Source organism: Adiantum capillus-veneris, chromosome 10 (genome assembly GCF_014529385.1).
Source record: "Adiantum capillus-veneris isolate H3 chromosome 10, ASM1452938v2, whole genome shotgun sequence".
Taxonomy (NCBI): Eukaryota; Viridiplantae; Streptophyta; class Polypodiopsida; order Polypodiales; family Pteridaceae; genus Adiantum; species Adiantum capillus-veneris.
This window is the reverse complement of record NC_140940.1, coordinates 110,803,006-110,830,871: the sequence shown is the minus strand read 5'-3', so window position 1 is coordinate 110,830,871 and position 27,866 is coordinate 110,803,006. Positions and strand designations below refer to the sequence as shown.

At 42.9% G+C, this 27,866-nt stretch overlaps 2 protein-coding genes and 2 pseudogenes across 3 annotated transcripts in view; 2 read left to right on the top strand and 2 right to left on the bottom strand.

The window, feature by feature from the left end:
* Positions 1 to 102: 102 nt before the first annotated feature.
* LOC147449458 (uncharacterized) lies at positions 103 to 2,013 on the top strand. Its single transcript, XM_086521568.1, has one exon. It carries the CDS (start codon positions 1,387 to 1,389, stop codon positions 2,011 to 2,013), a length of 627 nt encoding a protein of 208 aa, XP_086377694.1. The 5' UTR covers positions 103 to 1,386.
* A 788-nt stretch (positions 2,014 to 2,801) lies between these two features.
* LOC147449457 (uncharacterized) lies at positions 2,802 to 4,517 on the bottom strand (annotated as a pseudogene).
* Positions 4,518 to 11,285: 6,768 nt separating this feature from the next.
* Positions 11,286 to 11,851, top strand: LOC147449456 (uncharacterized; annotated as a pseudogene).
* Positions 11,852 to 22,844: 10,993 nt separating this feature from the next.
* LOC147449455 (uncharacterized) overlaps positions 22,845 to 27,866 on the bottom strand; it is an 87,643-nt gene continuing 82,621 nt past the window's right edge. For both annotated transcript variants that reach the window (XM_086521901.1, XM_086521902.1), the window contains exons 6-9: positions 24,650 to 24,720; positions 24,482 to 24,567; positions 23,610 to 23,722; positions 22,845 to 23,532 (exon numbers count right to left, since the gene is read on the bottom strand). In XM_086521901.1, the coding sequence (XP_086378027.1) occupies positions 23,458 to 23,532; positions 23,610 to 23,722; positions 24,482 to 24,567; positions 24,650 to 24,720 (345 nt within the window). In that variant the 3' untranslated portion in view covers positions 22,845 to 23,457. The remainder of the gene's footprint in view (positions 23,533 to 23,609; positions 23,723 to 24,481; positions 24,568 to 24,649; positions 24,721 to 27,866) is intronic.

Sequence of the window (27,866 nt, the reverse complement as noted above, 5' to 3'; positions counted from 1 at the left end):
CCACAAATTTCAAATCTATGCACCTCTATGTGCGAAATTGGTGCGGACAGCAACCTGCCATGGCCCGACTACACATAGGCAAGGCTAGTTGAGGGAAAAAAACTGCATCCAAAAGCATGGAGAAGGCACAATGGCCCAAGACCTACAAAATTCTCATATTTGACTGAATTTTTTTAAGTTTTAACGTGCATTTTGATTATATACAAGAAGCACCTCAAATAGCCTACATACGAGCACTTAAAATAACTAAACCGCTAGCACTACGCTAGCGACTTGCACTGCATGTACACACGCTTGCAAAATCAATCATAAAAACCCAAAAGAACATGTCCAAACACTCTAATGAAAGTCTATCTCAAGCCCATATTTACAATTGTTACAAGAAACGGGAACCTCAAAATGCACGCAACAACGTTGGAAAGGGGGAAATGGGAAAACCACCAGCACACTAACTGAATGCCTCTCTATAGCCCAGTGATCTCACAACACCCCTATCCCCTAGCTAACACACATCTAGAAACCTGATTTGCAATTGACTATTGAACTTGCTCAAACCTGACCATCCCCGATTGCCCATACCCAACCTCCCATCATGCAATCATAGCACCAAGCCTCAACCCTTAAGAGCACCCGATCCCATAAATATGTAATCAAGAGTAGGCCAACACATACGGATACTTTCATAACCATTGGCATACACAGACACTTTGAAATGACTGGTATACGCCACACTTAGATAGAGAGTACCCACACACAAGATCCACTCACATATATGACATCCACATAAGCATGTGTAAGGGGGAAAGAAAAATGATACATGTCCACGAAAAACAACAAGCATATGGAGACTAGAGATAATTCATTTGGCTTAAATTAGAGCAAGCACTATACTGATGGGTTTCAAAAAAACATGCTCCTTGGTGAAGCTTTCAACGAGCCCTTGGTGGGTTATGAGTAAGGGAATGGCCCGGATTTTCTCCTCCTCTTCGTGCAACCCTTCAATTCTTTGGCCCGGCTCTAGATAGATTGCATCTTCACCTCTTTATGCACCTAGATAGCTCCCGCAGCATCTCTTGTGTCCTCTCTTGGCGTCCACCAACCTACAACTCACGACCTTGCTTGCAGCCCCCGAAGGCAAGCCTCTTCAACCATTAGAACTCACCACTCCCCTTTCATGCATTTCCTTCAACCAGCACTTCCTCTCAACTTAGCACGGTTTTCTTGCTGCTATGCTCACAGCACCTTCTCTTGTATCAATAGCAGTCCAATTGCCTTGTCCCTTGGCTACCAATAGCAACCAAAGGTAATGATTTTCCCCTCAATAGCTTCCTCCTCTGCACAGTAGACACACCTCCCTGCTCTCATGCATTGCAACCAATTTCCCTCATGCTCCCTTCCATACCTTTGGCTCCCTCTCCTCCTCTGCAGTGCTCCCTTGAGGCCCCCAATCACTGGCGGCCCTCCTCTTGCCGGCCTCTTGCAGCCTGCAGACCTGTCCGTGCACCCACTCCCTCTTCTCAAATGGCACCGCACCCCTCAGCCCTTGAAAAGCCACCTCCTTCTTCTGCTCCTCGCCGGCCCTCTGGCGGCCTCTTCCTTCATGCAGGCCGTTGGCGGCTCATTCTCTGGCTCACGCCCTGGCCACTCCCACTTGTGATATGGCCGCCATTACCTGCATCCCCTTCCACTGTCGGTAGGCCTTGCTCATCTCCTTCTCTGCCTTCAAAACCACCCGACTTCTCTGGTCTGGCCTGCCCCTTGGCGGCTCCAACTCCTTGTCTACTCCACCTCGAAGGTACCTATGGCGAGCCCCTCCACCTGGCCTCCTTGTTCTCGGCTTTTCCTGAGTGGCACCCCCCTCATGCAAACCTCCAAGTGGCGCTGCTTTCCTTCAAGCAGCCCGCCACCTGCATCAACTGCAGCTCGTCGTTTTTTTTATATTGGGTGTCATGGCCCCCTTTCACACGCCAAAAGTTGCCGATCCAACAAAGCCTTCATAAACATAATCTTTAGTGTGGACAATCCCACGACGAGGCAAACGGGTCACAGTCAATTCCGCACACCTTGATTCCGATCTGATCACCAAAGAGATTCCCCTAAATAGTGACTCTCGCGGTCAACCATCCATGTATAGCTTTTCATCCCTTAGCACGATGATCTTTGCTCTTGCACCAAGGTCAACATAGCCGCAAAAAAACACATGTATCTCCGCATAGACAATATCGGGGCATCGAGATACCCAGCGACAAAGTGATGACTGCCAAGACCATCACAATCTTCGATCTCGGTGAACTTGTCCACCGAATTGGCACACACGACGTTAAGCTTTCGACTAGTAGAGCTCCAAAAAACCATGAGTTGACTTGCGAAGTGTCATATATGGCATACATATCTCAATGGCACTTGCTCAAATCTGCATCTGCTACCTGCTGAAGCATTCTCCGATCACCCTACCTAATGTCATGCACTTGCTCTGCTGGCACCTCCCATGGCCCGACACACCTTGGGCGCACCATCATTGCCCACCCCCTCGTTGAGCATTCATGCTCAACCATAGCATTATTTAGGTAAAATAAGTATGTATAGAGAGAATGATATAACATAGCTACATAGACTGCATAAGAAAAATGATAATATAGCGGCTTTATAGATAGGATGGAGATAGAGAGAAAATCATCTGCTATTGCATCACCCGCCAGGGTCAAATGGAAAGCTCAAGGCTTCCCCAAGCATGGCATAGAGTCCACCTGGGTAAAAAAGAAAACATTGGCCGTGGCCATCCACCTGTAGAGCGTGTAACTTCAAGCCTTCCTTTGCACTTGTAGGCCAATAGACACACCACCCTTCCAGCTCTTTATAGCACGGAGCTTTGTCACCTTGCATCCATAAGTCTTTGTATCCGCTATAAGCATACTTGCCATCACTTGAGAAACCTGAATCATAAGCAGCTATCCTACCATCTGCTACAGAACCCTCCATGGTATAGTCCACTTCAAAAAAGCCTCGCCACTGACACAAAGACACCTGTAAAGAAACCTCCAATAACACATGTATCCATAGCATCACATAAAATAGCAAGACCCTGCCATTTGCCTCCACTTGCTGCATAGCCAAGCAAACATGTTTTCCTTGCAAACCTGTATCCAAACCCTTTGAAAATGGATCCAAAACCAACTTTTCACATCCATGAGTATGACCTGTTAGAGCTTCAACCTGTTCATCAAATACCTCATCTCCTGCAAGGTTGGAGGCACCTTCCTCTCTGCATGGAACCTCTACCTTATAGGCTGCACCTGTATCAGTTTCCATAGAGTCATCTGCCGGAGCTAGCTCTCCACGGCCATACACAAACTCCGAAACTTCACTCTGCAGCTCTACATGCCTCCCAAGACAAGGTTGCCCCACCCCCTGCATAGACAAATCAACTTGACATACCTCTGCTATTGTCTCTAGCTCCTGCTCGTCATCCTTAGACACCTGCTCTTCAATTAGGTCTGATGCACAATCAAACCATACCTCTTCCTCCAATAGGGACTCACCATCACAAGACATTTGAGAAGGCTGCTCGACTGGTAGATTCACACAAGGTGAAACACTATACTTCTCTTCTACGTCATGTAGCTAGCTGGTAGGCAACTCGCATACATTTTTTTCCATTTCATCTACATGAAAAACATCATAACTTTCATACCTAGAAGAGATGGATTCTGTCTCCCACATGCTATCTGTGTCCAAACTGCTGCTGGAGCTATGAGAACCGTCGGACTCCTCCTATGATCTTGTCGGTTCTTGCACCTTTGCTGTCAGCCTCGTTGCTGGCTCTAGAACTGACACCTCTTCTTTAAGATCTTCTATCACCTCATCCTCTTGAGCAAGCAAGCTGAGTGGCACTCTGAATATGCCTCTCTGCACCTTTTGAGCCCTTACTGGTACTTGTTCTACCTCTTCTAGCCTCGCATCGGCTTCACGTAGTTTGATCAAATGCATATCAATAAAAGAAGGAGATTTTACCTCTTGCTGCTCATCAATTTGCTTGGGCCTAGGTCCACTGGCTACCGTGATTGCCGACTGTAGCAATCATGCCTCCATCTTCTTCTTCATCTTTCGACTCTTTCCTCTGGCAACTCTGACAGCTTTGTCATAAGTCCTTGGATCTTCATAGTCCACTCTCTCACGAACATAGGGATGCAAGCAAGAAAGAAACCTTTCCATCTTAAAATATCCCGCATTTGTTGCTTGGGTAGCAGCCGCAAAATCCCCCCAATAAGCTTCAAATTTATCAACAAAAGCATCAAAATTTGCACTTACTTCTTGCTGCAAGCCTTTGAGTTTTGCATCTGCTTTCGAAGCCGACACCACCTTTCGAAACCTTCGTAGAAAGTGCTCTCAAAATCCAGTCCAAGTCTGCTTGTGTGCATCTTCTAAGCCATCAAACCAAACTTTTGCTTTACCTCGCAGCACCAAGGTAGAATCTGGATCTTTGCTTCATCACGTGGCATCTACAATACTGCTAGCATAAATAGCTCAAAATCGGCAATCCAATCGTCAGCATCTTCATCTCCTTTGAAGACTGGACCAAACTCCCGATTCATCTTAAGTCACGAACACTTGGTTAGGAAGCAATCAATGGGTCTCTGTGCACTACAAGAGGCTATTCATATTAGCGACGTTCACACAGCGACGCTCAAAAAAAATATTCCGGCGTCGCTATGAGCGTCGCAAATTTACAAGTAAATTTAACAGAGAGCGCCCAAAAACTCAGATCTCAGATCTGAGTTTTTCGACGCCCTCAAGCAAGGAGCAGGTAACGCTCTCCCTCTCTCTCTCTCTCTCTCTCTCTCTCTCTTTCTTCTCCACACACACACACACACACACACACACACACACACACACACACACACACACACACACACACACACACACACACGAGGAGAGGAAGGAGAGCCAGGTATGCTCCTTCCCTCTCCTCACTCTCATGTTCCCTTCCCCTCTTTTTCTCTCCCTCTCTCTCTCTCTCACACACACACACACACACACACACACACACACACACACATAGTGTTTTTGAGTGAGAGAGAGAGAGAGAGAGAGAGAGAGTACAAACATAAACAAAAACGCACACACACATACATAAACAAAAAATGCACACACACATTGAGAGAGGAAAAGAGAGAGAGAGCATGCATAAACAAAAAACGCACACATTGACAGAGGAAAAGAGAGAGAGAACATGCATAAACAAAAAACGCACACATTGAGAGAGGAAAAGAGAGAGAAAACATGCATAAACAAAAAAACGCACACACATTGAGAGAGAAAGAGAGAGAAACTAATTTAACGTCGTAGGAAACTAATTAAAATTAAAAGACCTAAAGATCTAGCCGACGAGGAGTTGAACTCAAGACCTATTATTCAAGAGGGAAATGGCATAACCAATCTATCATACTTGGCATGGGTGATAGAAGGGTTATACCATTTATCTCTTTTTATTGGCACACACATCCACACACGCGCACACACACAAGAAGAAGAGAGTTATAACGTTGTAGGAAACTATCCTAAAAGACGTTAAAGATTAGGTTAGATGTAGACTTACGTTAAATTAGATTTAAGTTTATTTAAGTTAAATTAGATTAGATTTAGGTTTATTTTGAGTTAGATTTACGTTTATTTACACTAGATTTAGATTTACGTTATATTAGATTAGATTTAGGTCTCCATAGACTGCGATGCCTGCATGAAGCGGGTGAAGAAAGCCCTCAATGGAATATAGGGTATTGCTGCCTTCACTCATGGTGGGCTCCGTCGATCCAAAAGTACTGGTGAAATGTCTTCAGAAGATAGGGAAGAAGGTGGATCTTCAGGGCGGCAAGAGTCACTACATCTCCGACAATGACCATCTAGACAACCTCTAGTCATTCAACAGCAACTTCAAAGTTAGTAACAAGAGCAAGAACGGTCCAAAGGGCCAATTGCTGTCGTCAGATGTGGATGGAGATGAGGTAGCGTCACCGCCGGAAGTTAACTCTCACATCTTTAGTGATGAGAATGCCAACTCTTGCCGAGTTATGTGAAAAATTATGTGTTAAATCAGTTTTAAGGTTCTTATAATCCCTGTTAGTTTAGTTCTTTGTTTTTAATATAACATAATTTACGTTAGATTTAGATTTATGTTATATCAGATTAGACTTAGGTTTATTTAGGTTTACCCACACACACACACACACACACACACACACACACACACACAAGAAGAAGAGAGTTTTAACGTCGTAGGAAACTATCCCAAAAGACGTTAAAGATTAGGTTAGATGTAGACTTACGTTAAATTAGATTTAGGTTTATTTTTAGTTAGATTTACGTTTATTTAGATTTACGCTTATTTACGTTAGATCAAGTCCACGCAAGAATTACTTACGGTTTAGGGTTTAGAGTTAGACGAACAGTGAAAAGATCTACTGTGAAAAGATGTTAAGATGCTGTGAAGTGCTACAGCTAGAGAAGAGGCAAAGGGGTTTTGTCCACTATATGCAGTATCATGTAGACGCGGGTCTGTAGATTTCTTGTACCCACAAATATAGGTATTGACCAATAAAGACGAGATTATAACCCGGTGGTTCTGATCTCCGTGCACCTCTAGACCGAGGTGTGCGGGGATTGGACATGACTAGAGAATGTGAGGTAGAGAGAGAGAGAGAGAGAGAGAGAGAGAGAGAGAGAGAGAGAGAGAGAGAGAGAGAGAGAGAGAGAGAGAGAGAGAGAGAGAGAGAGAGAGATAAGACGAAGAATGCCAATAGAATATTAAATTTGTTGTCCAAGTTATAAGATTTTTATCCTCATTATGAGTAGTGACGAGGATGTGGGACCGTCCAACCGAAACACCTATCTCTCAACGAGGGTCTTATGTCCTTGTAATCAATGCAAGCATGCTGTGCGACGGACAAGACGTGTTTCTTTGCAGCACGTTCGCGAATTTGGCGAGTTCGATCCATCTATTATAGATCGAGTTGTTGCCAATTATAACTCGTTGGACTCTGACGCTAGCCAACAAGCAGCAATCTTGCAACCCAATAGACGTGTTCGTAGGCGCTTTGGTCAAGCAGCATATGTGAGGCCACAAGATGTAGCCTCTGACAGCTCGGGGGATGATCATGCAGAGCACATTCCCAACGAGGCAATGTTTGAGCCCGAGGTTGATGAAATGATCGAGACGATCATGGATTCAGAAAGGCTTATCTATGATGATATGAAAAGTGAAGCCGATACGCCATTGTATAATGGAGCACGTATGTTTAGATTGAAAGCACTCCTGGTTCTTCTCAACATGCAGGCAAAGTTTGGATGGAGTGACACTAGCGTCACAGCGCTTTTCAAGTGATCTATTACAATTAGTTTACTTTAATAGAACTCTAAATGTATAATGATCTGATAGATTTTTACACGACTGTATCGTATTTTTATGTTGTGTAGATTGCTTAAAGAGCACATACTGACAATGTGATGCCAGATTCTCGAGATGAAGCAAGAAAGATTTTGTGAAACTTGGGGATGGATTACAATTCTATCCACGCTTGTCCTAATGACTGTATTCTTTTTAGAGGGGAATACATAGACATGGAGAAGTGTCCGAAATGTGATTCCGAAAGATATCGAGTAGATCTCCATGAGACAAAAATTTCACAAAAGGTTTTGCGACATTTTCCTCTGCTTCCTCGCATCAAGCATTTCTTCGAATGTAAGTCCAAGGCCGCCCTAGCATCATGGCATGAGGAGAATAAATCTTCGGATGGTGTGCTACGAATTCCTGCAGACTGCGTAGCCTGGAAACATATAGATGAAACATGGTCGGATCAAACTGGTGGTACGTCATAGAGATAGCCCCTCGTAGTGCAAGGACGTATGAAGGCTACCATGTGCCAATCACAACGGCATCAATGGAGGAGATCAGAGAAGATGCTCAATCAGAAGCCGCTGCGGTGGTGCCAGACGAGCATCAAGATGCTACTACTCTATATGGGGTGCATGCAGAGGAGCTACAAAATGAAACAGAGGATATGTGTTTAAACGGAGAGCTCTATATAGATATAGGAAGTTATGCTGAGTTATGCGAGGATGAGAGAGAGATCTCTTATAGCCACAAATATTGTATTTGAACAATTTTGCTTCGTGTTGTAAAAGCTCTGGCTCTCTAAGTACCTTCCATGGTGTATAACGCTCTTTTCTACTCGCGCTCACATCTTTTGATTGAAAATTCTGAGTTTTCGACTTGTCTCTTCTATCACTCAATTCATTGCGTCATTGTATTTATATGCGTCATTACGTCATTGTATTTAATGGTCTTTGCGTCATTGTCTACTCTATTCATTCAATATTAAGTTTAAATATTCGTGTGTTTAATGCAGGTATGGATGATGAGGAGTTTCTTTCTTCTTTGTCACCGCAGCAGGGACAGTGGTACGTGGAGCGTCATCGCTCTGGCGCATCATCGCGTGTTCCTACTCCATCCGCATCTCCCTCTCTATCGGAGCATTCAGCGCGTTCCGAAGCTTCAGTGTCGACGAGACGATCTTCACACTCGTCTAGACACCGGCGCTCTAGTGGTGGCGGTGGCGGTTGTTGTGGGGATTCCGCCGCCGATGCCTCCACACCGCCTCGTGTTCGACGAGACTCTTTACCTTCCCCTTCTTTGCCCGCCCCCACACCAGCCACAACATCGCCATCTACGCCAGGTTTCGCGCGGTTGACTGTTCCGAGCAGCTACACACCTCTACCTACTCCGCCAGGAGCCACCCCACTCGACACTCCTCGCTTTGGGGCCCAGTCCGTACCCCCATCGACACGCCGCTAGAGACCTCTGCCGGGACACCCAGGTTCACGCGTCACCGGCTAGAGGGCTTGCCTTACTCCGTCGACTTCAGCGGCGGCATCATCATGGATGATGACGGCAAGAAGGTGATCTCGCGCATGTGTGGTCTTTGCTCTCAGCTGTTTAGACACTACATACTAAACAAATGGAGTGAAGTACCAAGTGATTTAAAAGCCAGAGTCATCAGCATACTTCATGATGAGTTTCCCGTTCCAACACGGGATCAGCGCTTCAATGAAGACCTAATGAAGATTCGAATGCGCGAATACTGCAAACACAAGCGTTCCGAAGTGCAAAAAGCAATCAAGCATGGGTGGAACAGGCCAGATTGGCTGGCCAAAGAAGATTGGAAGAATGCGAAGAAAGACGTGCGCGAGAATCCCGACAAGTGGAAGCAACAAAAGGATGCAACCAGAGCGCGAGTAGAGGCAGGGAGCTCGCACCACTTGGGGAGCTGTGGATGGGCATCATTTGAGACCGATTTTGTAAGTGTTTTCGCATTGCTCTTTATGTTCGATAGTTTAGGGTTTATGAGTTTTTTAATTCTAACATAATTAAATCTTTGTATGTTTTGACAGTGGTTGATGACAGGACGTGATCCCACACCGTACGAGCGCGAGTACGCAGGTAGGAAGGGCTTAAACGCCCTGATGGACATTCTCAGTTCTCGCGGCGGCATGGTTAGTATTAGGGTTTACTCTTTGCTATTTTTTGTATTGTTTTATAAATGTCGTTATATGTTTATACTTACTGAAAGCTGTCTTATTGTCTTTTTTTGCAGAATCCGACAGATACGCCGCTTGGACGCGATGAGACGTCTGACTAAACGACGTCAGTTTAGCCGTAGCTAGATAGCATTAGTTTAGGGTTTCTCATAGCTTATGTATCATGAGATGGATTTTATACGTCTTTTTGAACCATGTATATTATTACATTTGTCACCGCAGTTCATTTTGCCAATCAATTCTTTATGCCTATGATGTTGTACAATTGTCATTATTACATTTGTCAATCAATTCATTTTGCCTATGATGTGTACAATTGTCAATTTTACGCTTGTTAATTTTGCAAACAATGCGTCTTGTGGGTGACTATTTTGGGTCTATTATCTACCCTTGCACTTTTTTTAAAAAGTGAATCAAGTACAATATGGTTGATGGGTGGCAAGGCATTCAATGCCCTGTCACCAAAAAAAAATTCTCTCGGGCGTCGCTATTTATGGCTCTGTAGCGTAGCGTCTCTATGAGCGTCGCTATAGACTTCTGTGTAAACGTCGCTATAACCGTCGCTATGACGGTCGCTATGAGCGTCTCTATATAGCGACGCTTATAGCGACGCTCTCGTAGCGACGCTATTAGCGACGGTTTTAGCGACGCCGGGGGTTATAAAAACCCAGTGTATTTCCGTCGCTAACAGCGTCACAAGAGCACACAACCTCTTGTAGTGGTGGGGGCACCACAAGATGGAAAGGGGGAAATGGGAAAACCACCAGCACACTAATTGAATGCCTCTCTATAGCCCAGTGATCTCACAACACCCCTATCCCCTAGCTAACACACATCTAGAAACCTGATTTGCAATTGACTATTGAACTTGCTCAAACCTAACCATCCCCGATTGCCCATACCCAACCTCCCATCATGCAATCATAGCACCAAGCCTCAACCCTTAAGAGCACCCGATCCCATAAATATGTAATCAAGAGTAGGCCAACACATACGGATACTTTCATAACCATTGGCATACATAGACACTTTGAAATGACTGGTATACGCCACACTTAGATAGAGAGTACCCACACACAAGATCCACTCACATATATGACATCCACATAAGCATGTAGGGGGAAAACAACAAGCATCCACGAAAAACAACAAGCATATGGAGACTAGAGATAATTCATTTGGCTTAAATTAGAGCAAGCACTATACTGATGGGTTTCAAAAAAACATGCTCCTTGGTGAAGATTTCAACGAGCCCTTGGTGGATTATGAGTAAGGGAATGGCCTGATTTTCCTCCTCCTCTTCCTGCAACCCTTCAATTCTTTGGCCCGGCTCTAGATAGCTTGCATCTTCACCTCTTTATGCACCTAGATAGCTCCCGCAACATCTCTTGTGTCCTCTCTTGGCGTCCACCAACCTACAACTCACGACCTTGCTTGCAGCTCCCGATACAAGCCTCTTCAACCATTAGAACTCACCACTCCCCTTTCATGCATTTCCTTCAACAAACACTTAAACTTAGCATGGTTTTCTTGCTGGTCTGCTCCAACACCTTCTCTTGTATCAATAGTAGCCCAATTGCCTTCTCCCTTGGCGACCAGTAGCAACCAAAGGTAATGCTTTTCCCCTCAATAGCTTCCTCCTCTGCACAGTAGACATACCTCCCTGCTCTCATGCATTGCGACCAATTTCCCTCATGCTCCCTTCCACACCTTTGGCTCCCTCTCCTCCTCTGCAGCGCTCCCTTGAGGCCCCCAATCACTGGCGGCCCTCCTCTTGCCGGCCTCTTGCAGCCTGCAGACCTGTCCGTGCACCCACTCCCCCTTCTCACATGGCACCCCTCAGCCCTTGAAAAGCCACCTCCTTCTTCTGCTCCTCGCCGGCCCTCTGGCGGCCTCTCTTCCTTCATGTAGGCCGTTGGCGGCTCATTCTCTGGCTCACGCCCTGGCCACTCCCACTTGTGATATGGCTGCCATTACCTGCAGCCCCTTCCACAACCGGTTGGCCCTGCTCATGTCCTTCTCTGCCTTCAAAACCACCCGCCTTCTCTGCTCTGGCCTGCCCCTTGGCGGCTCCAACTCCTTGTCTACACCACCTCGAAGGGGGCCCTTGACTACCTATGGCGAGCCCCTCCACCTGGCCTCCTTGTTCTCGGCTTTTCCTGAGTGGCGCCCCCCTCATGCAAACCTCCAAGTGGTGCTGCTTTCTTTCAAGCAGCCCGCCACCTGCATCAATTGCAGCTCGTCGTTTTTTTTTAATTAATAGCTTTAAAAAGCTTTGGGTGTCATGGCCCCCTTTCACACGCCAAAAGTTGATCCCGCACACCTTGATTCCCATCTGATCACCAAAGAGATTCCCCTAAAAAGTGACTGCCGCAGTCGACCATCCATGTATAACTTTGCATCCCTTAGCACGATGATCTGTGTTCTTGCGCCAAGGTCAACATGGATGCAAAAAAACACATGTATCTCCGCATAGACAATATTGCGGCATTGAGATACCCAGCGACAAAGTGATGATTGCCAAGACCATCACAATCTTCGATCCCGGTGAACTTGTCCACCGAATTGGCACACACGCCGTTAAGCTTTCGGCTAGTATAGCTCCAAAAAACCATGAGTTGATCTGCAAAGTGTCACATATGGCATACATATCTCAATGGCACTGGCTCAAATCTGCATCTGCTACCCGCTGAAGCATTCTCCGATCACCCTACCTGATGTCATGCACCTGCTGTGCTGGAACCTCCCATGGTCCGACACACCTTGGGCGCACCAACGTATCCACATACATGGACCAAATGCAAAATCCACCCTTGTCTATGGAGACACGACAACCTATTCGAGGTCATCAATCACCACTACCAGGAAACAATACAATAACAATCAAGTATATTCATTCTCAAGGACAAGTGAAATAGCAATCTATAGTGCCAGTCATGCCACACAATGAAGCTAGTTCATTTATCGTGGTAGCAAAGGAAGATTGGTATAATCAACCACAAACTTCCATGGCTAAACCAATTTATGAGGCACCTCCAAAAGAAGCATTTGTGTACTTCATTGCATTCAAGGGGCTAGGCCATGCATGATGAAACTAATGCTTAAATGGAGAATGAAAAATTCTTGGCTATCATTTAAAGCTCTTTCATGATTTATGAGTTGGTTAAGACGTATCTCTCGAGTTAACTACAAGAGTTTCTCCAGTATTTCCTCCAAAGAAGTTTTCTTGACCGCACCTCTCCCCATTTGTCCACAATATGATGATTCTTGATCTCAAGGTATCTTGTCTCTTCTTGATCCATTGGACTTGCTAATTAATTTGGATTTTGTTAATAAACGCTACAATACTCTAGTGTCTAAAAGCATCATAGATATTCAAACTCTTACTAGAATATTTGTAGCCTCTTTCTTGAATATAGAGATTAAAACAAAACATAGTGACATAGATCTACATGTTCAAATAGAACGAAGGTGAAACAATGGATGTGCAAGTAAAATCATGAAGGACGTTGTAAGGTTTTTGGTACAAGAAATTCTAGAGAAAGAGCGACTTGTCTCATTGTTTTTTAGAAGTCCTTCTAAACAAAAAGCTGCATGCAAATTTATATATCATGAAATACACCATAGTAGAAGCTTGTATACTTGAGCGATTAATTTTAGAGATGATTTCAAGATTTATGAAGAGGATGATACATTAAACAAAAACAAGAAATAATAGGATAATGGCCCCCATACCTACTAGTTAGGTGGGTTTGGCTGCACCCCAACCCTTCCTCCCCCCCCACCACCAAAAATAAAATAAAATTTTTGAATACAAGGAGTTGCTCAAGAAAACGGATCAAATGATAGCAAGTCTTCATTGAAAAGGAAAAATTCTATTGAGAGCACTAGGCCAAGGACCTATTCAAGGACAACCAATGGTTCAACCAAAAAAAATTAACCATATGCAATAGAGGATAAATGGATGAACCACGAGATGCATGACTACTACTATAGGCCTAAATATGATGAGAATGTGAGACATGCTCCATGAGACCTCAAGGACAACCGGCCTATAGATAACCACCTAATGTGAACCAAATGCCAAACCTGCAGCATGTATGGAGAGTCCATGACTTGTTTTTGGACATCAATTTCCATTGTCGAGTGGGAATGTAGTACATGTAAAGTGGATGCAACCCAAGGAGAAAGTTGAGTAGCAAGACACAATATGTTCTAATTACTCCTTATGATGATGGTTTCTCGTCCATGCATGTGGAGGATGGATGACATATTACACTACCTATAGTGGAACAACTCTAATAGCCTCCTCCTAAGCTAAATCTTGTATATTTCATAGAAAATATTGTAGTGAAACCTCCATTCAAAGCCACAACCTAAATAAAGGACGAATGGTTGTCATAAAGCTCTTGGAAAAATGCACGGCCTAAAGTATATCAGTACCTCATACTATTTATTGTCGAGATTGTGGTTGAAAGGGAGGTTGTTTTCTAGAAGATTGCTCACAAAAACCAAAGAATTAGAACAAGAAGTCTTTGAAGTTGGTAGATGGATTTCCATGAAGTTCATTAAAAGTGAACCTCTGGTACCAATCAAAGTGGCAACGTGAGCTAAAGAAAAGCTCCAAGATTGTAAGATCATTGTATAATAAACAATGCGGGAGCTGTGAGAATTAGGAAAGTAATATGATGGTCCAAAAGATGCAAAGTAGATTAATTTGGCCAGCCAGGAGAAGACCCAAAAATAACCTTCATAGCAAACTAACTTGTCTTCAAAAGAATAAGAAAATTAGATATGAACTTAGAAGGAATACAAAGACATGTTTATGTGAACATATAAGGATCTTAAAGGAGTGGATGTATAGATTTGCAAGCATACTACTCCCATGAAAAAAGATACTTTCAAGTCAAGCTATTAAAGACCATGAAAATCAAGGAGGAAATTGAAAAATTGAAGGAGTCTGCATTTTTCTATGAGATAGAACGTACTAATGGGCTTTGACCCATAGCAGTAGCCGCCAAAAAGGATAAGTTACAAGTATGTATCAATCTTAGAAAAGGTGCATGCAGTTGCTGTTAGAGACAACTATCCTCTATTATAGAACATGTGTTGGAAAGAGTAGAAAAAAAGGAATCATATAGTTTATTAGATGGATTCTCTAAGTATAACCAATTGGATATCAACCACAAGGACCAACATAAGATTGCTTTTGCTACATATTGGGATATGTTTTCTTATTATGTCATGCAAGTTAAGTTGAACAGGATTTTAACTACATTTCAAAGGCTCATGAGTCACGCTTTTAAAGTGTATATGAGAATATTCTTGGAAGTATATAAGAACAACTTGTGTGTTCACTCTTATTTGTGGAGGATAATTTTGATCATTTAGGAAAACTCTTTGAGAAATGTTGATTGTATATGATTTGTTCAAATCTTGAGAAGTATGTCTTTATGGTTCAGTTCTAGTGCATCATGCTACAAAAGTCCGGGTCTACAAAAATTGCGGCTCTTATAACTTTTGCTCAATTTGATAAAGAAATTCCGTTGCCTTTCAAAAATTTTAATCTATAGAGAAATCTCTATTTCAACTACTACCTGGACAAATGTATAGAAGAACTCCTGAACAAGATTCTATTACTAAGCATAGAGCCAAACAAGTACAAAATCTATCTAAAACATGCTCATGTAATGATTATGGGATTCTATTTTTCGAGGAATGAAACAATAAAATAGCTCAAATGGCTTGGGTTTACTGGCCCACAATGAAACAAGGCATGCATACCTTTATAAAACAATGTGAGCATTGTCAACTTGTGCCTCCAACATTCCTTGGGAACCTTGTTTTCAATAATGATCATTATAAAGTGGACAAAATACTAGGTCGAACATCTTGCATACATACTTTTTTTGGAGAACAATGATAAAACACAAATGAAGATCAACAAATTTATAGGAGAATAACTCCATAGATAGGGTAAGGATAAAGTAAAAATGATGAACAATGATAAAACGCAAATGAAGATGAACACATTTATAAGAGAATAACTCTATAGGTAGGGTAAGGATCAACGACTTTTCTTGTGTGCAAGTGAATAAGGACATCTTTCTATCTTGGAGAACAATGATAAAACACAAATGAAGATCAACCTGGTGCCAATGGTGTCTTGAAGTTTTTCTAATCTCTATGTCACTTACTTTGACCCTCTGGATATGGTAGTTTTCCAACCTCATAATTTCAACCTTGTCCTAAACATAACTGATTAGAATGGGGTCAAAATTTGGCAACAATAGTGTTCTGGAGACTTCCAAAGCCCTCTGTTGCTTGGTTTTCGCCTTGAGAATCCTAGGCATGCCTTAAGCACACTTGACCAGGATGACAAACCAATTTGAAGCTTTCCTGGACCCTAGATCAGTTTCTCCTAACCTTTCTAGATTTGCAACCTCTTGTGATAGACATTCATGCTCACGATGTGGTTGAGATCAAGCAAAAATAGCATACCAAAATTTCCCAAAGTCCTATATTGCTTCGTTTGAACCTCATAATATTAACCTTAGCTCAAACTTTAGTGATTAGAATGGTGTCAAAACCGGGCGATGATAGTGTACTCAAGGTTGCAGAACCCCTCTATGGCAAGTTGGTTTTGTGTTTCAAAATTTAAACCTTTCTGAAAACCTGTGTGAAAAGAATGGCATTGATGGACAAAGCACTATCTGCTTTGGTTTGCTAGGATTGCAACCCTGCCAAAATCAAAGCTGAAAACAAGGAACCCACTTCTCTTTGGTTTACTAGGCTTGCCAAAGTACTATTGGCTTTGGTTTGCTAGGTTTGCAACCTTGCTTAAATCAAAGCTGAAAAGAAGGAACCTACTTCTCTTCAAAAAAAAAAAAGTAGGGTACAATGACCATAGGCTTTTATTCTAGAATAATCAAGGTTATGCATATGTAATTATATAGGCTTTGATATGAGAAAAATAAGATTTCTTGGTTGCCTTTTGAAGTAAAACCTTGTACAGGAAAGATGCTTACATTCTTTGAGCCTATGTTATACTTTTAAGTTATGCCCTCCGAAAGAAGCTAAAGATGGGGTTAAACACAACAATGGTGCATGAAATTCCTCCAAAACATGCAACCAAAATGGGCAAAAGAGGAAAAAAAAACATAAACGGTATTTGTGTTGTCATGATAAAGGTCATAGCAAGTGGGCACAGCCTAGTTGCACGGCCACACACATGGATGACCGCAAGGAGGCTCTCCCTAGGCCAAGGGCTATAAAACTAGAGAGGAGTTGGCTCGAAGGAGTGTCAGTCATCACCCAAGAAGGCCTCTTGGCATTTTAGTGGTATCAAAGCAGGGCCAACACAAGCTAGGTTAGCTTTTGCATGCCTTTGCAAGTACATGCAAAGAGGGGATGAAACAACACATGGATGACCACATGGGGACTCTCCCTAGGACAAGGGCTATAAAGCTAGGGAGGGGTGGGCTGGAAGGAGTTTCAGTCATCACCCACGAAGGCCTCTTGGTCTTTTAGTGGTATCAAAGAAGGGACAATACAAGACATGTTAGCTTTTTCATGCCTTTGCGAGTACATGCAAAGAGGGCATGAAGCTACCCTTGCACACAAGGGGAGGAAGAGGTCACCTACATTATACGCAACAGAAATAGCTCCAAAATTGAGGGCCTTGGTTAGCTAGTGATCTTCCCTTCTTGTGTGTTGGTAACCAAGCACCACTACCCTATCTACGAGCATCGCATCTCTCTCTTGCACTAGCATGAGAGGTTTGCATGAAATAGGTTCCTTATTTCAAGCTTGTAGACACTTGGGTGCTCCCCTTTAGGATTTACTTAATAAGACCTTTGTTGTCCCTCCCCCCCAAGGAGGTTTTCATGCAACATAGAATTTTGAAGCTCTTTCGACGCTTTCCCGAAGCTCGGATCTCATGAGAGAGAGAGAGAGAGAGAGAGAGAGAGAGAGAGAGAGAGAGAGAGAGAGAGAGAGAGAGAGAGAGAGAGAGAGAGAGAGAGAGAGAGAGAGAGAGAGAGAGAGACGAATAAGGGCTTACAAGCGGCCTACAAGCGCCTCCATAGATGGAAAACAAGTCAAATTCAAAATGATACTTTCACAAATATTAATTTTTACAGAGATTTAAGCGATTCAAGCACGATGAGATGCCATCAGATCAACCATTTTTGTCAAATCATACGGTTGATTTCAAGACCGCTCTATGCCTGGCCATGGACCCAGCCACGGGTTCACCGATATCTAAAAATTTAATGCCCTCCTCCATTGCATGGATCAAATGGAAAAAAACTTTGGCGGCAATCAATGCCAAGGTAACTATGCTCGTGGAGCTCGTTAACAATTTCATGATGCAAATGATTGAAGGTCAGTCACAAAATCCTATTGTGGCCAATCAAGGGGGGATGATGGCAAAACACCATCCAAATATCTTTCCGTAAGGTAGAAGAACCAGAGAACTTCATCCTAGATCAAGGACTAAAAGCCACCGGTGTAGAGGTGAAGACAAAAAGGAGAGGAACAAAGATGCGATGTATAATGTTTTGCACAAGTTGATTGTTGTCCATCATCTATATGTAGCTCCAGAAGTATTGAGCTCTCTTTAAATAAGTTGAGCACTTGATGGCAAGGCCGTGGTGGATGTCACTGAAGCCAAACAAAAAAACCTACAACCTAGCCACAAATAAGTGCTTCATGCATACACCATCTATAACTAATTGTATTCCTCACCATTAAGAAGTGACCCTTCAATGAATTTCACAAAGTGCAAGAAATCCTATGAGGATTGCATTAAAAAATTAAAGCAAAGATAACTCACTTGCATTCTCTTTGGAGCATTCAATTTCTAAAGCATTAGTGTATGATGCGGATGAGGAAGGGCCATAAGCAAATGGGCATGTGGTAGATACTCACACTTCTTCTCACAACAAACACAACCATAAATGCAAGTTATCTTTGCATGATCAAAAAGCTACAAAGAAGGCTTAGGGCCCTCGAGGCTCTTTGTCTATAGCATATTTTGCCAAGGCAATTAAGGAAAATATGTGCTTCAGTGTCTCTCTAACAGGCATACCAAGTAAAATTTCCCTTTGAACAAAAGCACATAGTAGGGAAAGGCCAAGGGCATGACAAAAAGATAGTTAGAGGGAAGAACAAGGCCTTACACGTAATTGCTATAGTGAAATCCATCTTCTCAATGTTGAGATGTCAAGCTCAACATGTGCTACTCCTTGATGACTAACACCAAGTCATAATCATCGGCACACATTGGCGGATACACATGTCTTTGCTAGTGATACTACAACTGGATTACATTGACTTAGTCTACCTGTCAGAGTGATGTCATGCTCATTTAGCTAGATGTCTCACTAGCTGTACACACTAGACCATTGTACTAGTTTTTTGTTTATGTTGTATTATCTTTTTATGCATTGTAAACTTCTTATCTTGAGTTAGTGAAGAACACGAAGAAAAAGGCTTGGCCTCCATGTGTGTGTGTGTGTGTGTGTGTGTGTGTGCGCGTGCATGCACACATGAGTGCACGTGCTTGCAAACACTTAATCTCTCCCTTCTCTATCACTTTACGTGGTATCTGAGCTTGGTTGTGTATGTGGAGCTTGGAGCAATAAGCCATAGCAATAGAAGCGGTCTCGGGATTTGTGAGAGCCATCACCAAATGACCTCCGATCAAGGTGCTTCTTTTTGGAGATTATGCGTCTTGGACTTGTGTGTTGTCCTTTGGAGTGCATCAGTGTAGCCAAATTTCCGATCCAAGCATATTTTGATCCCCGATTTGGAGTTAAGAGTGCATTCACATGCAAAAAAGCTAAAGTTTCAATTTTTTTGTATATCTACATTTTGGTGGTGCAGAAAGTTTTATTTTGGCTATAGTGTCCAGGAATACTATTAAGCATCATTGTCTAGATGTATATATACATATGGAAAGCGCAATAGCAATATTATTTCCAAAAATAGAACATAGGTGGTCAAGGAAATTTTTGAGGCAAGGGAAACTCGAAAGATAGTCAAATACCATTGTCTATGACATATGGTAAAGTAAAGTACCTAGCACATGTACTACATGTACTAACATTATAAAGAACTTGTTTTTTGTTGGACAGATGGTTGTTGAGCAGGGTTTGGAGGTCAAGTTGAGGTAAGATGGTCTCTTTGTCGAAGAGTACAAGAAGAACATAAATTTGGTTGCACAAGAAAAGAAAGTAGACAATATTTAACTTTACATATAAATGTGCCTAAGGTAAATGTGATCATGTTTACTTTAGATGTAAATGTACATAAGGTGAATGTGATCATATTTACTTTAGATGTAAATGTGCTTAAGGTAAATGTGGTCATGTGAATCTACGATGGCTACACACAATGCAAACTAAGAAGATGATTGTAACAAGTTTGTCAGTACTAAAGTTGTTGAAATGCCAAAAATTAAGAAGCTTCTTAGTTTGGAAAGTCGGCAAAAGCATCCTTTCCTAACGATAAGCATGTAAGCAAGCATGTATTGAATTTAGTACATACAGATGTATGTGGTCCAACAATATGCAGGTATAATGTGAGTTTCATTGATGACCATGCGAGGAAGTTGTGGGTCTATTTCATGAAGCAAAATAGTGATGTGTTTATGCATTTTCATAGTTTCAAGGCTATGGTTGAGAAATAGACTAGAAAATATGTAAAACCTTAGGTCAAATGGAGGGGGAGATAGTTTTCAATATTTTTTTGAAAAATCATGAAATTAAGAGGGAGTTTTCATGTAGGTATACTCCACAACAAAACGTGTTGCAAAGCAGAAGAACATGCACATAATAGAAGTTGCTACAACTATGATGAATGAGAAGAACATGCCTCATTCTTATTGGGTTGGGCAGTTGCCACAAGTGTTTACATCATGAATAGGACCTCTACTACTGCAGTCCATGATATGACACATGAAGAGAAGTTATGTGGTGAAAAACCCGAGTGTTTGATTGTATTGTTGATGTGCATGTACTAGATGAGTTGAGAAGCAAGCTTGATCGAAAAGCTAAAAATTGTGTGTTCATTGATTATTCCCTTGAACAAAGAGGGTATAAGTCTTACAATCATGTCACACATAAAGTAAGGATGAAGAAAGATGATGTTTTGGATGAAATGGCAAGTTGGTATTCTATTGTGAAGGATGATATGGGGACCGTGAAAAATACGAGTGCATAGTCCTAGGTTTTGAGTGGGCCACAAGGATCACCTAGTGCAAGTAATGGTGAGAAGCCATGGAGTGACAGGTTGCATGTCGTCAAATATATCAACAAAAGGAAATGAAAAAGTTAATGATGGCCATAAGCTGCCAAATTTGAGTGCAAGTCATGATGATGGTGATAGCATTGGTTCTGAGAAGTGTAGATGAGGAGTTTGACATACCCTCTGTGAAGACTCTTGTGCAAGAAGAATGCAAACAGGGAATAAAGATATCGGAGTACTAGTCTATCCATGTTGAAGCCATGTGACTTAAACCATGTTGTCATCTGTCCATACTAGCATGTTCTGTCCCCATGTAGTGCTAGCTCTCGGGATGACTAAGGGCTAGCCAAGCATATATGTCTCTAGAAGGCCCCATAAATTATGCATCAATGTAGTGAGGACATCGACTACAAAGGGGGGGACAGCTAGCTTGACTCGAATAATCTCATCTAGCACTGAGGTCTTAGCCCAAATCAACCGAGAGATCATAGAGACTCTAGGCCTCTCCATACATCTCCATCCATCAGTGCTACCACATATACCATGGTGATCCATTGAGGGTCCCCAAATCTGAACCTCATAAAGCATAGCTGAAACCACTAGAGTGTCAAAAGGCCACAACTTTGTTTGAGGTTCTTGAAATTGAACCTGCGAACACATCTCCTCTAATCCTCACAAGGCTGCATAAGCTCTCCTCAAGCTAGTTTCTACTGTTCTCCTCAATGAAAACACCGGTCCATTGAAGACTACCCCAAGATAGGTGTATGTATCTATATACTCCACTATCTCCTCACCATATGTAAAAGTGGGTGCTGACCTCCTGACCCACTGTGGTGTGCTGTTAAACACCATAACCTTGGTTTTCCACAGGTTAAAATACATTACACTATCGTGGGCAAATGTGTACAAAAAGCATATAAATGACGTTGCATTCCTATCGAGAAGTCAGAAACAAACACAATATCATCAACATATGACAATAATGGGATCCACGTCCCTGCCAACCGTGCTCCTCTGTCACCATTCCTCTCAATGTAGTCAGCAATCTCATCCACATACCAATATCATCAACATATAACAAAAGTAGGGTCCTGTCCCTGCGAGCTGTGCTCCTCTATCACATCCCTCCCAATGTAGTCAGCAACCTCATCCACATACATGCCAAATAGTGTAGGAGATAGCAGACACTCTTGTTTCACTCTAATTTTGGAGTGAATCAAATAAAAAATCCCCTCGAGTGCGTACATACCCTACTATTGACTTGTATAGACCCATGATCCCCCAAATCAACTCTTTGAATACCCATCTCCTATAGTAAGCACATCAATCTAGCTCTAGGCACTGTACCGAAGGCTTTGCAAAAATCCACAAAGCAACAATAGAGCCGTCTCCCACATCCTCAATAATGGCTATGAGTGTGAGAAGATGATCAAGAGTAGAGAAACCTCTCTTGAAACCCGCTTGTCGTACTGCTCATACACCCTCTCTCTCTACCCATCTACTCAACTGCTGGTCAAGGATGGATGTGTACAACCATACCAATGTGTGTCCAATCATGATAGTGCGATAGTTCCTTGGCTCCATAGGCCCTGACAGATAGGTACAATAGTGGACAAACTGAGAGAGAGAGAGAGAGAGAGAGAGAGAGAGAGAGAGAGAGAGAGAGAGATTTGTAGATTTGTAAAGGGGGATGGATCATACCAAGAACAATTGCATGAAAAGAGGGAGAGAGATCTGCAACTAGGGTTGGCCATAATCCCCCCCCTCCCCCCCAAAAAACACACAAGAAAATCCACAACAAATGACCTTTATCCACAGAGTGGGAAGATGATTACCTACAATTGCACATAAACATTGTACTCCTTATTTGTAATTTAAAAGCAAGACTTGTATTGTGTTGTTAATTACCATTACCGACTCCAATAGCCTACAACTTATCTGACGGAGAGAGAGAGAATACTCCGAAAATCGGAAAGCAGTTTGGGAAATCGTAAAATGAAGAGTCCTCTAAAGCATTTTTTTTAATTGCATGTCCAACTTGCTTTGAATCCATTCGGACTAGTGTGAAGTTAATGTTGTAGTACTAACGTTGGCAATTCTTTGAAGAGATATTTATGCCATCTTGCCCTCTTCAAATCTCTGCCAACTTTATCCATCCGGATTAGATTACGCGGGCTGATTAGATTGCAATGCATGTAATACCGTTGTCTTCAAAACTCTCCCAACTCTCTCCTTCCATATCAAATTGCAAGTGATTCAAGTACAGATGTTGGAGAGCCATTGTAAATGAAACAGGATGCATCAATGCTTATAGGCAAAATTCGATGGAGCTATGCTGCTTCTGTGTCCATAGATTTTCTAGAGTATAGAAAGTGCAATGCACATGATTTTGGTAGGTCCAATGGCAGCCTTACTAGCTACAATTTTCTGTCCATCATTGCAGTGTTCAAAGGTTGTTGGTGCACTCACAGGTAGTGGAAGTTGAGCTACTTTATAACTGGTCCTTGCCAGAGCGCTCGTCTCAAGTAGATGTTGATACAAATATAAGCCTGCTCCTGTGCCGCTCGAGACTCCGTTCTACGATGCACAATCCCAACATTCAGGAAAACGTCCTGATCATTTCTTTGAATGGTTCATGTCCAAGTCAAATATGAGTCGCCGGTCCAATTCAAAGTACTGCACTAGTGCACTCTGTATTGTGCCAAGTTTTCAGCACAAAATTCAAATCCCTTGAATCTCCAGTTTCAAGAAAACTTCAGATTCCATACCTCAGAAAAGGGATTGGAAAATTTCTTTCCATCAATATCATCGATGGGTGGAAGGCGGACAACTTCATGGCCATTTTGAAACAAAATGTATGTAGGTAGCTCTCCTATATTGACTGCATAGAGAACAATCAAATAGAAAAGCCTCGTAAACAGATTGGGTATGTGAGTTGTCAGAATCTACGTTAAGGTCCCAACAATATGCACATTGACCACCTGATTAGCAAACAAATTCATGATATATTTTTGGGAAAATTACCGAAACACCCCTGGAATTTGTGGAAATTCCCAAAATACCCCTCAAATTACAAACATTCCGAATATACCCTTTGTATCATTTTTGGATGGGTTACCCCAAATTTCGCGTTGTCTAATCTTTTTGACAATAGAGATCTATCTTTACATGTCTTAGATAAATTATTCACCAGCGAGCTCACAAGTAGAGGCATCTGTGTCTAGAAATAAATAATGAACGATTTCATCTTGAAAGCCCACAATACCATCTAAAATCCTAGCTCTATCATCTTCTATCAAGCACACAGACAAAGCTTTCAAGACACATTTTCAGATGGTAGACCATCTCTCCCCAATAGAATACCGCAGTTCCAGCTCTATGAAGCTTACCCTAGCATAGACAAACATGGCATGCCTTCTTTTTTGTTTTCAATCTGTTCAAGCCATCCCATCATTCACCCACCAAAGGGAAACTAATTCACACTAAAGTTCCAATGAATGTATTTCTGTTATACATCGCCACTTTCTGTTTTAACAAACTTCCCGAGAAGAATGGTCAAAAAATTTCTTCTAGAACAAAATTGCACTGACCAATAGTCAACACAAATGCTTGCAAAAGACAAAACAGATCTTAATCTTACCTCCTAAAGAAATACCATAAGCTTCTGAAGCTTTGGGGAATCGTCCTATATCAACTGAGCCAAAGTAAAGGTCCTCAGTTGAGTACCTAAATGAAAGACAGCCTTCTGTTAGAAGCTAATCTAGCAATGATAAATTGGATTCTTTGATATAGAGGGAACCCTCCTCACCTTGCAGAAAGATTAACAAAAACTCGGCTTGCTCTGATACATTGAGGGGACCAAACTGCTCGAAATTCAATCTGTAACATGTATGAGGCAGCACCAAAAGTCTCTTTGACAGCAACAAAAAACCGTAGGCATGTCTACAACTATGATTTGATATCATGTGCTTTTCCAGAAAAAGCTTAAGCCTAATTGTGGCGAGATACGGCAATGCCTACTGAGGAAGTTCCATATACCATGATATAGACGTCTCGAGTAGAGGTGGTAGTAGCCCTATGGGCAGTTTAATCTCGGGAAAAAAAAAGTTACATACACCAGGTCACCTGAGTCGTATAGCAACCTAGAGGTTATACGTGTCGTGTAACAACCTGGATGACGTTAAGGACTAGATTTGCATGCTTATTCACCAAAAAGCTTTCTGGCTGGTATCTTTCAACCCTTTAACGACTCTCTCAAGCTGTTTATAAATGCCATCAACATCACATTGGAAGGGGGGAAAAGAGAAACACATCTACAGTAGACACAACACAGATCGCAAAGGAGGCAGAAAATCAACCCTCAATGATCAAGGAGCTCGAAAACATTAAGGAGCAGGTGAAAACTCTACGAGAAGAGAGAGAGCAAAAGGCACTAACAACAAGAAAAGGTTGATAAAGTCGAAAAGTGGATCGAGGACACAAAGAAAGGAAAAGATAAGATGCCTGAAGCCACATCGACACCGACTATCATCGATATGACAATTGAAGAGGAGCAAAAGAGAAAGACTAGAGCCCTTCATGTGCGTGTTACAAGTCTCAAAGACACTGGAAAAGTAGAAGAAGAAGTGCAAGAGCTCTTGAAGCGCATGGGGTATTTCTGGACCCAGACACACACGTGCTTGGAGAGTTGGCAAGAAGGGAAGTGAAGGCCAAAGGAAAGAGCACTCATTATATGTTTCCCTACACTGGAAGCTAGGAAGGAATTCCTGAAGAAGAGACCAACACTCAAGCAAACTGGGATATTTTTGGGCAATATGCTATTTTGCCCCGAGCACCCAGCACATCTCATTATGCATCGCCCAAGGGGGAGTCACCCTACATGATATTGGATGAGGACAAATGGGAGTTCTCTAGGGATGGAGATGTCATTCTTTTGGGAGACTTCAATGCCAAGACGGGCCAATCTCAGACAGCTTTTACGATACCTAAGAGAAAATGTTGAGAGAATTGGATGTCAGTGAAATGGGATTCGCCAGATGTTCGCACGATGAAGAACACACTGGATATGGGGGATATCTGACAGATTTGGGGACTGCACATAGACTCGCCATCTTGAATGTCCTCCAGAGATTTCCAACATCGTAGACATCCTCTATTTAGGACTTTACAGTTGGGCCCCGGCCTATCGGGGTAGTAGTAGATCATGCACTCCTCACATTTACCGTCTCATTCCAGTTCAGCATAGCTCGACTGGCACAGACACCTATGCATACCCAATACACTCTTACTTCACAGACGGATTTTGTCTACATAGATAGTAGTATTTACAGACGCTTATGCACAGAGGATCCGGGGAGACCTTTAGGGGAGCTCACTTATATATTGAAAGAGTTTAGCAGGGCTACAGTGTCCTTCACGGTACAGTGTCTTTCACAGGACAGGTCCAGGCTGGTTCACACTGGACGAAATCTGGACGGACCCTCTGGGCTGGGGAGTGACACGTGGCAGGGTACCGACGGTGGTCTAGTGGACCTCGTGGCCAGGTCACCACATGGCTGACATTTATGAGCCGTTGGTGGCTCTTTATGGTGGTACATATGAGTAGTAGCGGTTGGTTGTTCGATCATCTTCTTCACCTCTGAGCTTGTACGTAGTCGTTTAGAGTGTGTCAATACACAGAGCACATCTTCACCATCCCGGCACATCTGAGCCTCGGCTGGAGCTGAGTGTGCTGCCACGCCAGAGTCTGTATCAGTCTTTGAGATAGTAGAGTCATATGTTCTGGTCTGCTGTTGTGTCTTTGTGAGCTCTGTTGATGTCTATCGTTTCCTTTCTGTTTAGTCTGTTTGAGGGAGATTCAGTCTGTTTGAGTGAGATTGTCACGCACATTGCACTGAGGACCACCCACTGTAGAGAGCACGACACATTATCCGCGCTACAGGTGCTCTCATTTTGGCTATCACGGTGAGACCTCACATGAAGTCTCACTCTCTGTGGAGATACAAATCGTGAAGCTAGTTCGTTGTTACCGAGCTTCGCCCCTTTGCTTGCATTTGGGTTGCTAGTTTGTTGGTCTGGTCCTCTCTCGCCCTGGTCCAACCAGTCCTCGTCGTCGTCTCTGGTCCTCATCTCTCGTCCTGGTCTAGTCTCCTTGTGGCTTTCAAGCAACCCGTTGTTGTTAATGCTTTTTGTTCTGCCATTAAGATAGAGCTTAATCTCACCTGCGTTATTACTCGAGCTTCTGATCATCAGTCTTTTCAACAATTTCATCTGCAAGTGAGGACCATGTCATTTTCTTCTCACTATGGTTATGGAGGATAAAGATGCGCTGGATCCAAAACCGAGCATATCTCTTTGCTGAGGAGCCAAGCTGTCTGTGTTGCCGATTGGGATTCTTCGACTATGCAATCATATTGGGTTCTTGCCTATTAAAAGGCTTAAGGCGTTGCAAGCAGGGCAATGTTTTACTCCACTTTTGAGGCATGTAAGGTCGTGGTTGGGCCTAGCACCTACTTCAAGAAATGTACGGATGCAGTACCTAGTGGCTTTCTTTCACAAATTTTTTCAGTATTCCTCTCACTGAGACGGTGAGCGGTCTTGTGGCGGGCAACCTGTAGCAGGGCTAATGTGTCCTTCACGGTACAGTGTCTTTCACAGGACAGGTCTAGGCTGGTTCACACTGGACGGACACTGGACGGACCCTCTGGGCTGGGGAGTGACACGTGGCAGGGTACCGACGGTGGTCTAGTGGACCTCGTGGCCAGGTCACCACATGGCTGACATTTATGAGCCGTTGGTGGCCCTTTATGGTGGTACATATGAGTAGTAGCGGTTGGTTATTCGATCATCTTTTTCACCTCTGAGCTTGTACGTAGTCGTTTAGAGTGTGTCGATACACAGAGCACGTCTTCACCATCCCGGCACATCTGAGCCTCGACACCCCCATTGTACCTGTGAGTCCTGGGCTGGAGCTGAGTGTGCTGCCACGCCAGAGTCTGTATCAGTCTTTGAGATAGTCGAGTCAT

What these genes read in the sequence shown, in the direction of transcription:
- LOC147449458 (XM_086521568.1), top strand. Translation starts at nt 1,387, where the DNA reads ATGCTCCCTTCCATACCTTTGGCTCCCTCTCCTCCTCTGCAGTGCTCC.